This window comes from Primulina tabacum, chromosome 8 (assembly GCF_025594145.1).
Source record: "Primulina tabacum isolate GXHZ01 chromosome 8, ASM2559414v2, whole genome shotgun sequence".
NCBI lineage: Eukaryota > Viridiplantae > Streptophyta > Magnoliopsida > Lamiales > Gesneriaceae > Primulina > Primulina tabacum.
In genome coordinates, this window is record NC_134557.1 from 10,285,878 (window position 1) to 10,303,068 (window position 17,191).

Here is a 17,191-nt window from a genome sequence, read left to right on the forward strand (position 1 = left end):
TCCACCGCTACTGTATTCGTATTTCGAGCTTTTTAAACGTAAATGCACGTTTCTAAATCATCTTTTTGCACCATTCAAATCATATTATGTGTGTTTAATCATGTTTGCATGAAAAATATGAATCTCTCCTTTTATTTTCGTTTTTATGGCTTGTACATCTTAAAATTTTGATTTTATTTTCGTTTTTATGGGAAGGGATGATTTTAAACATGTTTAAGGATCCGTAGATGCATGTTTAAGGGCTGGACAATATGGATGCAAGCGCTGAACGAAAATTGGATTTTTAGGAACTAGGATTTGCGTTTTTGGTCCTAGGAAGAATCAGGCTGTTAACTGTTGTAAGGACATGTTCATGGGTCCTAATAGGGTCTAGTCATGGTCCTAGATGGGCTGTGCAAGGGCTGGAAAGGGAGAATAAAGGTTGCATGTCGCTTTGGGTCGCTTAAGGCTTGTAGAGGCGCGGGTTTAAGGTTGCAAGTGCGAGGATTGTAGAGGCTGGTCCAGTAGAGTTCTAAGAGTTCACTCTAGTTCATAGGATGGGTACATAGGGTCTGGACATGGTATAAGAGCTAGGATCGATGGATTGAAAGTTGGCTTGGGCTAGGGTTTGATCAATTGTGCAGAAAATTCAGTAGACATTCTAAGCTATTCCGAAGGTATTAAATGGTTCGATTTGAGTTGTATAAGGTATGGTTAGCTGTTAATAAGCTATGGTTCAATTTTGGTAAAGTTTGGTCAAGTTTTGAGTCGATTCGGTTTAAAACCGGGCATACGGTTAAGTTTTAAATGAATTGGAAAATCAGTTGAGAAGCTTAATTTTACCTCTAAGAAATATTTATGTGTATATTTTAAGGTGTCATGTTAAGTTTAGGGATGAAAAATTTATGTTTAAAATTTGGGAAGAAAGTTTTGAATTCATTCGGGTTAAAAATGTCTCATGGTTTGGTCATTAAGTTATTAAATCGAAAGGCTCGGGTTTACGTCTAAGAAAAATATTAGAAGTCAAATTTAAACTTATATGATACTATGAGAGATGCTCGAGTCAATAAGGGTAAGAAAAAGTCAAAATCGAGAATTTTGGAGTCTAGGGGTAAATGGTCATTTTACGTCTCGGGTAGTACGAAAGGCTTGGCATTGTCCCAAAGAATCATAATTCAAGTTATTTGATATTTTAAACACGTTTACGATGAAAATATGGGGTTTTATGATTTATGATAATGTTGTGAAATTTTTACTGTGAAAATACTATTTTTAAAATGTGGAAAGGACACAATATTTTATGATTAAAAAGAAAAGAAAAAAATATTTTGAAGGATGTGAATTGACAGTGACATAAAGAATATGATATATGATTTTTGGGAATATCGTGAGGGAGAAGGCCCAAGAGGGAGCCTGTTTGCGGGAGAATGCCCTAGAGGGAGCGCAACGATCATATTTCTATTTTACGTCGGTGCCTAGTGCCCATTCCCATGCGCAATGATGGGTTAAAACTGATCAGTCGACTAGAGGATACAACTAGTCGCTTTCAAGGATCAGACTTCACCCATATGATATATGATGATGGAAAGTTTTACGATTAAATGATTTATTTATGCTTACAAGTCTATTTTAAATAAAAGTATGATTTTAATGCATATGCATGTATATGTATTATTTGTTATGTATGGTTGAACATGCTTAGACTCACTAAATTTGGATGGTTGCAGGCGATGATGATTTTGAGGGAGGCGATGATGCTTGAATGGATAGAGTCCGACAGTACACTCCGGAGGGACATTATTTCCGCATTAGCTTAATAGTCAAAGTTTTAAAGATATTGTTCATGATTTAATTAAAGATTTTCATACTTTATTTTGAAGTTCAATTTTGGATTAATTTTAAATGTTGCCTTATGATTTTGGTGGATGACGATTTATAGAATTTTTATGCATTTACGATTTTTGAAAAGTTGTGTGGGTTTTAGTTAAAGGTTTCGAGTTTTATAAAGAAAAAAATTAGTAAGATTTTAAAGTTAAAAGTAGTGGACGTTTCAATTTAGGTCCAAGTTCTAATCTTAACATGGTATCAGAGTTTGGTTTCACCGTTATGTGTTGGACTGCTCATAGTTGGGCCATCCGTTCCACTCATATTTGGATCATTTGTAAACTTCACGTTCCAGATGCTCATTCCTAGACGTGAGGAGGGTGTGTTAGATGTCCTACATCGGTTGAATAAAATACTTGAGAGTTGCATATATAGACTTGGACAATCCTCCTCTATATAGCTAGCTTTTGAGATTGAGTTATGTCCAAGTTTTAATCTTAATAATTTGGAAATGAGAAAAATAAAAGCAAAATGAAGTTCTATAATTGTCAAACTCTTTTCGTTTGTGAGTGTTATGATAATAAAAATGTGGCAGTAATATCGATTTTGTGAGTACTATATGTGTCTCTATAATGTTTTACTAACTAAATCTTAATGAATTGGAACTAACATAGAGCAAAGAAAACTCATACTAAGAATTCTTAGTAAGTCATCACAATATTAAACTTAAATTAGATAACTCGAGTAAAACAACAATAATATATTTAGTAATAACTATGAAACATAATCATATGATAAGAGTATTCTAGATGAAAATACAAACACTTACAAAATGAACTCAAAACGACTTAGAATTTCGATGAAAACAAGCAAACACAACAAATAAATTGTCAAATCATCGCTATATTACAGAACATAAAGAATTTCACAAATTTATCCTTAAAACTTGCAAATTTAGAGGGTAAAACAAAATTGAAGGTTGACAGTACAAATGAAAAATGGGATGAAAAAGCAAAGTAAGAGTTGTTGGGGTTGTTAGAATTGAAGTTGAAGTTGTCAAAATTGATTCAGTTAATAAATCATATTATTTAGGATATGTAGGTAGTGTTTGACCATTTTCTTAGCTACTTACCATGTTATTAGGTACTGTAAAACATGGTGTGTTTATTTCAATTTTATCTCTTTTTTAAGGCCTATATAACCCAACGGCTTGCATTAAATAAAGATAGATTGTTTCCTTATATTCTTTCCAAGTTGTTGTATGCTTATATTTCACAACAATCTGGTATCAGAGCAGCATCAAGGGACTGTTTGTGAGAGAAAAGAAACAGCAGTTTAGTCATTGGAGTATGGCAACTGAAAATAATTTCGTTCAACCTGCAATTCCTAAGTTTGATGGCCATTACGATCATTGGTCCATGCTTATGGAAAATTTCCTTCGTTCGAAGGAATATTGGGGCTTGGTAGATACTGGAATCCCTACTGCACCAGAAGGAGTTGAGCTTACTGAAGCCCAACAAAAAACAATTGCAAATCAGCAGCTGAAAGACTTGAAGGTGAAGAATTATTTGTTCCAAGCCATTGATCGAACTATTATGGAGACAATTCTCAACAAAGACACTGCCAAGAACATTTGGGACTCTATGAAGCAGAAGTACCAAGGTTCTACAAGAGTAAAAAGAGCACAACTTCAAGCTCTTCGGAAAGAATTTGAGGTTCTACATATGCAAGAGGGTGAGAGTGTTGATGCATACTTTGCTCGAACACTCATCATAGCAAACAAGATGAAAATTCATGGTGAAAACATGCAGCAAGTGGTGATTATTGAAAAGATCTTGAGATCAATGATTTCAAGATTTGACTATGTAGTGTGTTCGATTGAAGAGTCTAATAACTTAGACACCCTAACCATTGATGAATTACAGAGCAGTCTACTGGTACATGAGCAGAGGATGAATGGGCATGGAGGCGATGATCAGGCATTAAAGGTAACTTATGATGATAAACAGGGTGGAAGAGGAGGCGGTCGAGCTCTTGGAGCCTTTCGAGGAAGAGGCAGAGGAAGAGGTAGACAAACATTCAACAAAGCTACAATTGAGTGTTATAAGTGTCATCAATTAGGACACTTTCAATATGAGTGTCCAAAGTGGGAAAAGGAAGCAAATTATGCTGAGCTTGAGAAGAAAGAAGAAATGTTGTTGATGTCATACGTGGAGCTTAATCAATCGAGGAGCGAAGCAGTCTGGTTTCTTGACTCAGGGTGTAGCAATCACATGTGTGCAAATAAGGAGTGGTTCTTGGATCTTGATGAGGTCTTCCGGCAATTTGTGAAGCTCGGGAATAATTCCAAGATGACAGTGTTGGGAAAGGGCAACATTAGGCTGCACATTGCTGGAATTACTCAGGTAATCACTGAAGTTTTTTATGTACCTAAGTTAAAGAATAACCTATTAAGTATTGGACAATTGCAAGAAAGAGGGGCAACTATTTTGATACAACAAGGAGTGTGTAAAATGTATCATCCCAAGAAAGGACTCATCATGCAAACAACAATGTCTGCAAACAGAATGTTCGTATTGCTTGCAAAAATTCTGCCTAAAGATCCCAATTGTTTCCAAACAATTCTTGAAGACAACACTCACCTTTGGCACTGTAGATATGGGCATCTATATTTCAAAGGGCTAAAAACCTTACAGTATAAGCAAATGGTGAGAGGATTACCACAGTTAAAGGCCCCATCCAAAATATGCACTGATTGCATGGTGGGAAAGCAGCACAGGGATGCAATTTCAAAGAAAAGCTTATGGAGAGCATCACAAAAACTACAGTTGGTACATGCTGACATTTGTGGACCCATTAAGCCTGTTTCAAACAGTAATAAGAGGTATTTCATAAGTTTTATTGATTATTACAGTCGTAAAGTGTGGATATATTTTCTTGGTGAAAAATCTGAAGCCTTTACTATCTTCAAGGATTATAAAAATCTTGTTGAAAAAGAAACAGGGACTTTCATTCGTTGTCTGCGCACAGATAGGGGTGGAGAGTTCACCTCTCACGAGTTCAATGTCTTTTGCAAATCTAATGGTATTAGAAGGCAGCTCACTGCAGCATATACTCCCCAACAAAATGGAGTAGCTGAGCGCAAGAACAGGACAATCATGAACATGGTCAGAAGCATGTTATCGGAGAAGCAAGTTCCAAAAAATTTCTGGCCAGAAGCAATAAATTGGACATCACATGTGCTCAATAGAAGTCCTACATTGGCAGTAAAAGACATGACTCCTGAAGAGGCTTGGACTGGTATCAAACCCAATGTTGATTATTTTCGGGTTTTTGGATGCATTGGTCATGTTCATGTATCAGATAATAAAAGAAAGAAGTTGGATGACAAGAGTTTCCAGTGTGTGCTGCTGGGAATAAGTGTAGAGTCTAAAGCATACCGACTTTATGATCCAGCATCCAAGAAAATAGTTGTAAGAAAAGATGTGGTTTTTGAAGAAAATAAGTGTTGGGTTTGGGGGAGAAGTGATGAAGCAGTAAGATCAGATATCCTTGAGTGGGGAGAGAGTAATGAGGAAGGAATTGAACATGATCAAAGTGAAGCAGAATCTGAAGAGGAATTGGCAGCAGAAGAAGAAGGGGGGGAGATTGGCTCATCTTCAAATGAATTTTCATCACTTGAGTCACCTGAAGATAATACTCCAACCTCTGAAGAAAACTTGCCAAGAGGGAGGAATAGAAGAGTACCATTTTGGATGAGAGATTATGCAAGTGGGGAAGAATTATCAGAAGAAGAAGTTACACACAACAACTTGGTTCTTTTTGTCTCAACTACTGATCCGACTACCTTTGAAGAAGCAGTTCAAAGTTCCAAGTGGAGAGCTGCAATGGATTTAGAAATAGCAGCAATTGAAAAAAATGAGACCTGGGAGTTGACAGATTTACCTCAAGGAACAAAGCAGATTGGGGTAAAGTGGATCTTTAAAACTAAACTTAATGAAAATGGTGAGGTTGACAAGTGTAAGGCTCGGTTAGTGGCGAAAGGATATACACAACAGCAGGGCATAGATTATACTGAGGTGTTTGCGCCTGTGGCTAGGTGGGATACCATTCGAATGATAATTGCTTTAGCAGTCCAAAATAGTCAGATTGTGTATCAACTTGATGTCAAAAGCGCTTTCTTGCATGGAGAGTTAAATGAACCAGTGTTTGTTGAACAACCACAAGGTTATGAGAAGAAAGGTGAAGAGTACAAAGTGTACAAATTGAAGAAGGCATTATACGGTCTTAAACAAGCCCCTCGTGCTTGGTACAGCCGGATTGAAGCATACTTTGTCAAAGAGGGATTTGAAAGGTGCAACTATGAATACACTTTATTCATAAAAAAAGATTTTGGAGGTAAAATTTTGGTTGTTAGCTTATATGTTGATGATTTAATATTTACTGGTAATGATGAGAGTATGTCTGCTAAGTTCAAAAGCTCTATGAAACTTGAATTTGATATGACTGATTTGGGTAAGATGAAATATTTTCTTGGTGTTGAGGTTTTACAAAATCCTGAAGGAATTTATATTACTCAAAGAAAATATGCAAAAGAAGTTTTGGAGAGGTTTAGGATGGGGAAGAGTAATAGTGTGAAGAATCCCATTGTTCCTGGTGTCAGATTGATGAAAGATGAAGAAGGAGCCAAGGTGAATGCTACCATGTACAAACAATTGGTCGGAAGTCTTATGTATCTAACTGCAACAAGGCCAGACTTGATGTATGTGGTGTCTCTCATTAGCAGATTCATGGCAAGTCCAACCGAGTTGCATTTACAAGCTGCAAAGAGGGTGTTGAGGTACTTGAAAGGTACTGTGGATTTGGGAATCTTTTATCAAAATAAAGGTAGAGGAGAATTGATGGCATATACAGACAGTGATTATGCAGGAGATGTGGACGACAGGAAAAGCACTTCAGGTTATGTGTTTCTACTCAATGAAGGAGATGTGTCATGGTCCTCAAAGAAACAGCCTGTAGTAACTTTATCCACTACTGAAGCAGAGTTTGTGGCAGCTGCTTCTTGTGCTTGTCAAGGGGTATGGATGAGGAGAATATTGGAGAAGCTTGGTCATTCTCAAGACAAGTGTACTAATGTGTTATGTGACAACAGTTCTACAATTAAGCTATCCAAGAACCCAGTCATGCATGGACGTAGCAAACACAATGATGTAAGGTTTCATTTCTTGCGTGATTTGACTAAAGATGGAATTGTTGAGCTGAAGCATTGTGTCACACGAGAACAAGTTGCAGACATCATGACAAAACCACTTAAGCTGGATGTGTTTTTGAAGCTGCGCAAGTCCTTGGGTGTGTGTGAGGTACCAAGAATAAACTGAAAGCACTGCTGCTATCAGTTTAGGGGAGAAATTGTTGGGGTTGTTAGAATTGAAGTTGAAGTTGTCAAAATTTATTCAGTTAATAAATCCTATTATTTAGGATATGTAGGTAGTGTTTGACCATTTCCTTAGCTACTTACCATGTTATTAGGTACTGTAAAACATGGTGTGTTTATTTCAATTTTATCTCTTTTGTAAGACCTATATAAGCCAACGGCTTGCATTAAATAAAGATAGATTGTTTCCTTATATTATTTTCAAGTTGCTGTGTGCTTATATTTCACAACAAGAGTACACGAAAAAAAAAATTTAATAATAATAATAATAATAGTAGTAGTAGTAGTAGTAGTAGTAGTAGTAATAGTAGTAGTAACAGAGCAACGTGACATCTTTTTGAATTACAAATTATAGTAAAAATAGACGATAAAAAATTTGGAGGAGAAGATTCAGATTTTTATAGGCCTTTTAAAATTTTTGGAAAAAACGCATTTAAAAGAAAACAAAACGGCCTAAAAAATAGAACAAGAAAGGGGAGAGAAAACGTGAGAAGAAAAAGAGAGAAAGACGAAAGGAGAAGGCTAGAGATGTCAATGGGGCGGGTATGGGGCGGGTTTGACTAAACCCAAGACCCTCCCCATGAAAAAAACTTTGACCCATTACCCGCCCCACCCCGGTTAAATATTCTTCGGACCCACCCTACATCCAATACGAAACGGGGTCGGGTAAACCCATGAGACCCGAATTTTTTTAAAATAAAAAATTAATCTTTCTTCTCATATGACTGAATTATGAAACAGACAAGCATCTAAACACAACATTGTGGAAAATTAATTCATGTCTTCGACCACGCTTAATAATAACAAACAAAGTATTTTCACGACATAAAGAATTATAGAAAAAAAGAGTTACTAGATCTCCAAAAAAATCTTGACATCTCCAAAAATAAGTCATAACATAATTTAAACAGATCAATATAAAATCAGCGAGTAGGCAAAATTTCAGACACATTCTTCGAGATCATTTTCCTCTTCATCAAGAATGATGGGACAAGTTGATAAATTACTTGAAGAATTAACTACTAAATTAAATAGATAAAGTACATTGAAAAAAAAATTGTAATTTCAAATTGTAAAAAAATGTAATTTAAAAAGAGAAAGTACAGTAAAAAAATTAAAATGAAAGTACAATAACAAAATAAACTGTAATTTATTTACGTTTCATCTCACCCCACAACCATCTTCGCGCGCACATCATTGCCTCCAAAGTCGTTGGATTGAGTCTACTAAGATGAGTACCAACTATTCTTCTACTATTGCTAAAAGCATTTTCAAATGCAACAGTTGACATAGGAATAACAAAGACCGTTATGGTTGAGGTGAGCTAATAAAAAAAATAAAAATTAATAAAACTAAAACCCTAGAGTATTTATATACACATATATGGGGCGGGTTTTATAGAACCCATGACCCACCACATATCCGGTCGGGTCTGAAAAATTGGACCCGAGACCCGCCCCATGACCCATTTAGTATGTCCAAACCCATCCCATACACGCGGGTCTATTGCGGGTCTGGGTAAAACCCGGACCCATTGACATCCTTAGAGAAGGCGGCTATAGGCCTAAGGAGGAAGAAAGAGGGAAAACTCAATCAAAATCCGTTTTTATTGACCAAAAAAATATATATATTTCAAAGCCATCGTCCCTAGTCCTACCGGGGATTGACATTTATCTTTTATATATATAGATATTGATAGGAGAAAATATATTTTTAGTTTCTTAAGGGTCTTAGTTCATTAATTAACAATTCTTTTTTCTCAATTTTAGTTTTAGTTTCACTGGATTGTTTATATTTGGACATGTCGATAAAATCTAACGATTACGTCAAAATGACTAAAGTGGAAAAAATATTACAAATTAGTCGAACATAACCAACTTCAGTCGTTTCCATATTTCCCTCTCATATATTTGCTATTTATAGAAGGAAATCTCATGATTACCTTGTTTTCAGTGTCCATTTGTCACTTAGGGTAAGATGGCTGCCCATATCCTACTTCTGACAAGTTGTTCTGACACGTCAACCCATGTGGTTCTGGCAGTAATGATTGCCAAGAATAAGGTAGCACATACTGATGCACTCGAGTGGGGTGCGCTTCTCGAGGTAACCAGGGTAACAAGCTCTCGGGAGCTTGCATGAGAGCCCGGACGTCTAGTAACCCGGGGAGAAGATGACCCGGGCATTCACCTGCCCGGCTGCTGAAGAAATCATCCTGAACACTAACTCTGATTTGAGCTATCTATTTAATATCTCGGGTCATCCATGACTCGGGCTCTTATGAGGTATCACCACAAGAATAAAGTCATCAGTGACTTTACTTTTATAAATATCATGTTTAATTGACATTAATATATTTAAATATTTTTCACTAGAAAGCATACTTTCTACATACTTTTCTTTGCGTAAAACATTTGACTGATTTCAGAGTCGGAGTGGACACGTCAAGAATCTTCCGGCGCCCTACTAACGTTTTTTACTCTTTTAAGTGTGCAGATTCTCTTGTCCGTACTCTTCGCCTGATCTCCAGTGTGTCCAAAAAAAAACTCATCCTATCCGGTATAATCGCCTACTAAACTCAACCCGATTTATCCGGTTGATATCACGTGTAAATGAATAGTCGATGGTTTATCCAATGCAAAATATTTTGCATATTTCTGTACTTTATCGGTATCATTTGGCATCTAATCTTATTGTTTTTTTTTTTAGTTTCTCGGTAACTCATCAACACCATATTTTTGAAAAGATGAAACAATAGCAATCGGCACTTAAAGATAAATATGATTATAAACAAATGGAATGTTTTTTTTCTTTTTATATATATTGAAGTGCTATTATGGTTAATATAAGTTTTAGTTGCAATGAGAACTTTTTTTTTGAATAATCAAAAAATAGCACTTCTGATAAACAATTACACTAATCGAATTTTAACGATTTTATCAGATATGTTATAAAAATATAATTTTGTTTTCACTGTGAAAGCGACAAATTTTTTATTCAAATATACAACTATCTTCTTTAACGATAAATAATAAATGACAAATCTCAAAAAAATTTTTGGTGTGTTTATGTCGATTATTATTCGCATAATGTGTCAGGATATGTGGAAGTGTTCAGGGGAGGGTGAATAAACACATCACAAATTTTTCTTCTTGTTCTAATTGTTGATGATCTCAATTGATCTTAACATCTGAAATCGTATACTGACTTTCAAAATTTAAGTCAATACGAATAAGTCCACTGAAACTTTGTGAACAAAATGGCCCTTAGCACATATATCCTTATATGGGCCATAAGAAGAATTCTTGGGCTTCAAACCAATACCACCTTTTGATCCAATCCCATGTTTGTATGATTCAAATTTTTTTAGGTTTTTTATATTGTTTAAATTATTCAAAATCAAAATTGAAGAGAATATCCAGTTTGATCAATTATAAACATAAAATATTTAAATTAGTATTCATTTTATTTAATAGTGGACCGATTTTTTTATTTCAGTAAGTCGTTAACTCAACATATATATGTAATAAAAAAAGAATATGGTTTCCCCTCCCGGGTCTGGTCCTGAGACGGTTGCCTCCTTGACTTCATAGAAGGTCCAGCGCTGTATGCACCAACACTAAATCTTCCTTTTAATTTATTTTTTGTTACTTATGTTATTGTATGAAATAATCTAAATAATTATTCTATTAGATAATTATTCATATACACAATTAACATGATTATCTCCTATATAATATTCTTTAGCAAATTCAGATCCGAATTTCTAATTGGTCATAATGGAATTATATTTATACCCAAATTCAAAACTAATTCCTTTGATCAGAGATTCTACTGCCAGTTGGATCCCCAAAAAAAAAAAAAAAAAAAAGGAAACATCAAGACCATAACAAGTGGTTGCTGATAAATGGAATCCACCTCACCTTGTCCCATGTCAATTCAATGTCATTACAATTTACACCACAGCCTACATGTGTAAACCTATTCTTATATTTTTTTGTATGTATTATTTATTTCATTTAATTCATAATGTTTTTTTAAAATATTTTTTTATAAAGTGGGGTGGAAGATTATTATTGTCTATATTCATAATGGGTTTTACTTGCAATAATTCTCTCCATAAAACAAGATCAAATCTTAGCCTTTGAATTTCCAACACATGATACAAATCTTCGTAAAAACGTGAGAAATCTACACCATCCCATGCTTTGGAAATAGATTGGAAATAAAGGTATATAAGTTACAGACATATTCCTCTTTGCCGAGTTCCTGTCTACGAGCACATGATAACAAACAAGTGTAAGTTGCGCTGTTTCGTCACCTACGTAGGTAGGTCGGCTTGTTTCGTGGTTCCATTCATTTTACCTGGATCTCGAGAACTCGATCAACTTACAATTGAAACCAAAATTACCATCATCAGAAACTGAGACCGAACCATACAGAAGCAGTTCGGATTCGAACACACTGAAACTAGAACCATCGATTTTGAAACACGCCCAGGTTTCACGAGTCACATGATCCACACCACATTGCCATGTTTCTTCCATTGCATTACTTTTGATCCCACTATTAATTAAAACTTGAATCATCTGTTCGTAATCATAGTCAAGACTAGCAATTTAATTCCGCACTACGTTGACCTTGCTTCTTCAAATTCATCTTAACAATAAAATTTAAAAGTTTATTCATACATTTTGAAAACTATACACAATATATCTTATTCAAAATTTTCAATCAAATCATTGGCTGACTTCAATGTCGCGGCTTATTCCGCATTTTACCATGTCCCGGTAATCTTTTCAAGGAATGCTCCCCACCAAAACCAAACTCCACATTACTCTAGAAACAACCTGCAGCATCTCTGCTAGTTCCCATTCATCACATCAGTGATTCCCGAACAACTATAACTAGCTTCACATGGTCGAATATATTATCGATTTTCCATGTTGAATACTACTAAAGTGCAAGAAAACACGAGCATTCACAAAAAAATTATAGAACTTGCATTTTGCAATATAGTTCTCAACCAAGCTAAACTATATAACCATATAAAAAGAAAATATTCGGAGAGTAACAGTCACACAATAAAGTTCTAGCACAGCAAACAAGCAAGCTGATGAAACGCATCTAAATAAAAATTAATCGTAATAAATAAAAACCACTTAACAGAGGCATTGAAATGCCAAAATTTTAAATCGACCTAGGGGGACTGTCACATGGTGGCACTGCATATTGGCATCTATTTCTTGGCACTGGTAGTGGAATCTGGCTGCTTAACGATACTCAAGTTACCGCCGTCTTTGGTGGCAAAAGCAGCAGCTTTGACCTCATTGCAGTGATTTATAAACTTGCTAAGCTCCTGATCAAAATTACATAAGAGAAGGCTGTCAGAGCAATGCAAACACACATCTACGGACATGTTCAAAAAAGAGTGACCAAGACTGTTGATTAAGTGAATAGTACAACTAGCAGTTAGGGGATAATTAAGCAGGGGGGGCAGAGAGCTTAAGCTATTTAGTATATTTAGGTTGCGCTTGGATGTAAAGATTTCATTTAAGAAATAGATGCGGAACGACTCTAATAATCAAGGATATAAAATATATCTAGTTCGGAAGGGAAGTAGGGAACAAATTGGTGGATTTGAATCTCCGGTCCATAATCCAATTCTACTCAAATTGTTTGGACAATATTCAATTATGATTTCAATTTTAAGTTATTTTTGAACTAAAATAAGGTATTTCAAATTCGTAATTACGAGAGTTCATTTAAATCTATTCTTTTGTATCCACTACTCAAATAAAATGCTTTGATCCAAATGCAATATAAATAATTTGATTGGATTTTTATCAAGTATTTGAAACACAAATCCACCATATGTATGCTTTGCATCATGGCCTGCCTTAAATATTTGGAAAAGTTAAACATACAATCAAATTTCAGACACCCACAAAATCCTAAAAAGAAGTGGTATTCAACTACTTTGCCCCCACACAGACCAGAAATAACAAAATCATTTTCGAGCTAAATCAGCAGCAATTACCACAATATCATCATCGAAAAGAATTGAGGGAGAAAAGCTCACCTTATCAGCGTCCATCTGTTTAGTCAACTTGGAGGGCTTCACCACTCTCTTCCCTACAGTTCACATGCGCAATGCATTATAAATTTCAGATTATCAGCGCATATATGAATATTAATTTGCAATCTTTATCGTGTGAAATACCTTTTCGAGTTGAAGGTGGTTTCCCGTGGCGATTGAGAGGAATCGATTTATTTTTCTTCTGCCCTTTGAACAGATTCCCCTTTTGCGTCATCTCGCCCTTTCTTTCCTCCTGTAAATCTTGATTAAGAATTTAGGGTTTAGAAGGGGTGATTTGATGCTACTATAAGGTAGACCCCTTACCCATTAAAAAAACTGACACGTGTCATTTTCTTCTTTTTATTTTCAACTATTTTCTCTTGCCATTTTTCCCATTGAAAATTAATATTCAAAATAAGTGTGTTGAATATTTGAATGTTGAAAATAAAAATTGTAAAAATTTAAAATTTGTGTGTGATGATGAAGGAAATGATCTAATTTATTTTTTGGATCATTACCAAAGAAATTTTATAAATAACCTCACCATGTACGAAGAAATTCACAATTGAGTTGAGAGAAAAATATTATAAAGTGTGTAGTTTGTTATTTTATTTTTTTACTATAAATTTTTATTTTTTCATAACACGTTATCAACACGAAGCTCTAAAAATCTTCCATATTTTTCCAAGCTCCAAAACATAAGAAAAAGGTAACAAAAGTAAAAATATTTATTTTACTGTTTATTTATTTATTGTGTATATATTTAATATATAATATATTGTTATTATATAATAAAGATCAGAAATAATAAAAATAAATTTTTCAAAAAACTTGTTATAAATCCTGGAGGGATGTTAAGACGACATCTCACACTCCTGGTAAGGGATACGACAAGTATAAAAGCATATAAAGTTTTTAAACAAAATACCTTATGACACCTCATTATAATAGTGTGATATGATATACATAATTATTTAAATATAACTAATATTATATACACCATATTATTACCATAAAATTATACAAATACATACATTTATTTTTTTTACACCAACGGTCTTAGACGGTAACAAAACGGCTAGTTTTTGCCCTATAAATATAATCTCACAAACACATTTAATCACTCCAACTTTCTCTTCTTCTCTAAAAATTATTCTTCATCAAATTTTCGAAGAAAAAATAAGATGGCTTTCTCAAGGTTATTTTTAATTATTTTGGTTATAATACTCACGAATCTTGTATTTATCGGAGAATATCATCCTCGTGTGTTTTCTTTATTTTTACGAATGCTTGTACTTGTTGTTTATCCATTACTTTATATTGCAATATTCATTAACTAATAAAATGCATCATAATTTTTTTAGTACCACCATGTCAAACTTGGCAAAGCTCGAATTCATTGCTCTTGATATTACGGGGAAAAATTATATGACATGGACTCTCGATGTAGAAATGCATTATGAGTCATTGCGTCTAAATGAGACCATAAAAGAAAATGACATATCCACATCACAAGAAAAGGCAAAAGCCATGATATTTTTGCGTTGACATCTCGACAATGGATTAAAATGTGAATATCTAATTGAAAATGATCTCATGGGCTTTGTGGAAGGGATTAAAAGAAATATTCGAACATATAAGAGAAGTTATACTTACGACGCCAGGGATGAATGAAATACGTTGAGATTTCAAGATTCTAAGAAAAATAAGTGATTACAACTCGGCGACGTATCGAATAATCTCACAATTGAAATTTTGTGGACACGAGATTACTGAATTGAAAATGCTTGAAAAAACATTTTCCACTTTTCACGCATCGAATATAACTCTACAACAATAATATAGAGTGCGTGGATTTTTGAGATATTCTGAACTTATCGCATGTCTCCTTGTGACGGAAAAGGATAACGAGCTGTTAATGAGAAATCATCAGGCACGACCCACTGGTTCAACGGCATTTCCTGAAATAAATGTCGTAAGCAAAAATGAATTTAAATCTGGAAATCAAAATCAAAGTTATAAACAAGATTTTGGTCGAGGACGAAATCGAGGTCGTGGACGTGGACGTGGAAGTGGTCGTGATCGTGGACGCGGCCGTAATTTTGAAAATAATCCAAATAGTTACTTCTATAACTCATCTCAAAAGAGCATCTCAAACCATCCACTGAAAAGGCATCATGAGAATATGAGTGTTAATGAGAATCGCTCCAAAAGATTTGAAAGTTCTTGTTTTAGATATGGTATTCCAGGACATTGGTCATGTATTTGTCGAGCCCCTGAGCACCTTTGTAAAATTTATAAAGAATCTATAAAGGAAAAAGAAAAAGAGACCAACTTCACTGAACACAGTGAACCTTTGAGTGATTCAACTCATTTTGATGCTGGAGATTTTCTGATTGATTTCTCGGACAATGATCAATTTGCTGGTGGAATAGATATGTAAAATATTTTATTATTCCATGTACTCGTATGACAATGTTTTATCGTGTTTATATTTTTACATATGTATTTTATTGTATTTTATTTTTATAAATGTATTTTCAGTAATTTTATTTTATTGCATATCTTTTTTGAAGTTCAAATATGGAAAATGCTATGAACAAAGCTGAAGTTTGCATACCTGATAGTGGTACAACGCACACTATTCTCCGGGGTAAAAGATATTTCTTGAAAGTAAAACCAAAAAAAACAATGGTAAATATCAGGTCCTGTAGACTTGATTAAAAGGTGTGGTAAAGCACAATTTTTGTTACCTAATGGTACAAAATTTTTGATCAATGATGCTTTGTATTCACCACAATCGAAAAGAAATTTGTTGAGTTTAAATGATATATATTTTCATGGGTATGATACTCAAACAATGAATGAAGAGAATGAGAAATATATGTGTCTTACCACCTATAAATCATGAAAGAAATATGTGATTGAAAAATTACCAATGCTCCCTACTAGATTGCATTATACACATATAAGTCCTAATGAATCAAACATGTTAGTTGATAATTCTTCAATATTAACCAATTGACATGACCGATTAGGACATCCTGGTTCCACAATGATGCGAAGAATTGTAGAAAATACACATGGTCATCCGCTGAAAGACCAGAAGATATTTCAGAATAATAAGTTTCAATGTAAAGCATGTTCTCTTGGAAAACTTATTATAAGACCATCGCCAGTCAAAATCCAAACTGAATCACCAATGTTTCTTGAACGTATTCAGGGTGATATTTGTGGACCAATCCATCCACCATGTGGACCATTCAGATACTTTATGGTATTGATTGATGCCTCCAGCAGATGGTCACATGTATGTTTATTGTCAACTCGAAATGTTGCATTTGCAAGATTACTTGCTCAAATAATAAAATTGAGGAATCAATTTCCCGATTATACAATCAAGAAAATTAGACTTGATAATGCTTGTGAATTTACTTCCCAAACTTTCAATGATTATTGTATGTCTATGGGAATCATTGTTGAGCATCCTGTTGCTCATGTACATACACAGAATGGATTGGCTGAATCATTGATTAAACGTCTGCAAATGATTGCTAGACCAATGATTATGAAAACAAAGCTCCCTATTTCTATATGGGGGCATGCAATTTTACACGCTGCTTCATTAATTCGCATCAGACCAAGTGCATATCATAAATACTCCCCATTGCAGCTTGCATTTGGTAAAGAACCAGACATTTCTCATCTGAGAATTTTTGGATGTATGGTGTATGTGCCTATTGCACCACCGCAACGAAAGAAAATGGGACCTCAAAGAAAGGTTGGAATTTATATCGGTTATGATAGTCCATCAATCATTCGATATCTTGAACCTCAGACAGGCGACATGTTCACATCACGTTTTGCTGATTGTCATT

At 34.5% G+C, this 17,191-nt stretch overlaps 1 protein-coding gene across 1 annotated transcript; it reads right to left on the reverse strand.

Moving 5' to 3' along the window:
- Positions 1-12,262: 12,262 nt before the first annotated feature.
- On the reverse strand, positions 12,263-13,626 carry LOC142553705 (uncharacterized). Its single transcript, XM_075664153.1, has 3 exons — positions 13,458-13,626; positions 13,317-13,369; positions 12,263-12,593 (listed from the first exon to the last, which is right to left on the reverse strand). The coding sequence occupies exons 1-3, from the start codon at positions 13,546-13,548 to the stop codon at positions 12,474-12,476; spliced, it is 264 nt and encodes an 87-aa protein (XP_075520268.1). The 5' UTR covers positions 13,549-13,626; the 3' UTR covers positions 12,263-12,473.
- Positions 13,627-17,191: the final 3,565 nt, after the last annotated feature.

Bases quoted from the DNA above. Each gene is read 5' to 3' on its own strand.
- LOC142553705 (XM_075664153.1), bottom strand. From the start codon at position 13,548: ATGACGCAAAAGGGGAATCTGTTCAAAGGGCAGAAGAAAAATAAATCG. The intron at 13,370-13,457 runs GTATTTCACACG...TGTGAACTGTAG, and splicing joins ACCACCTTCAACTCGAAAAG to GGAAGAGAGTGGTGAAGCCC. The intron at 12,594-13,316 runs GTGAGCTTTTCT...AATTTTGATCAG, and splicing joins AACAGATGGACGCTGATAAG to GAGCTTAGCAAGTTTATAAA.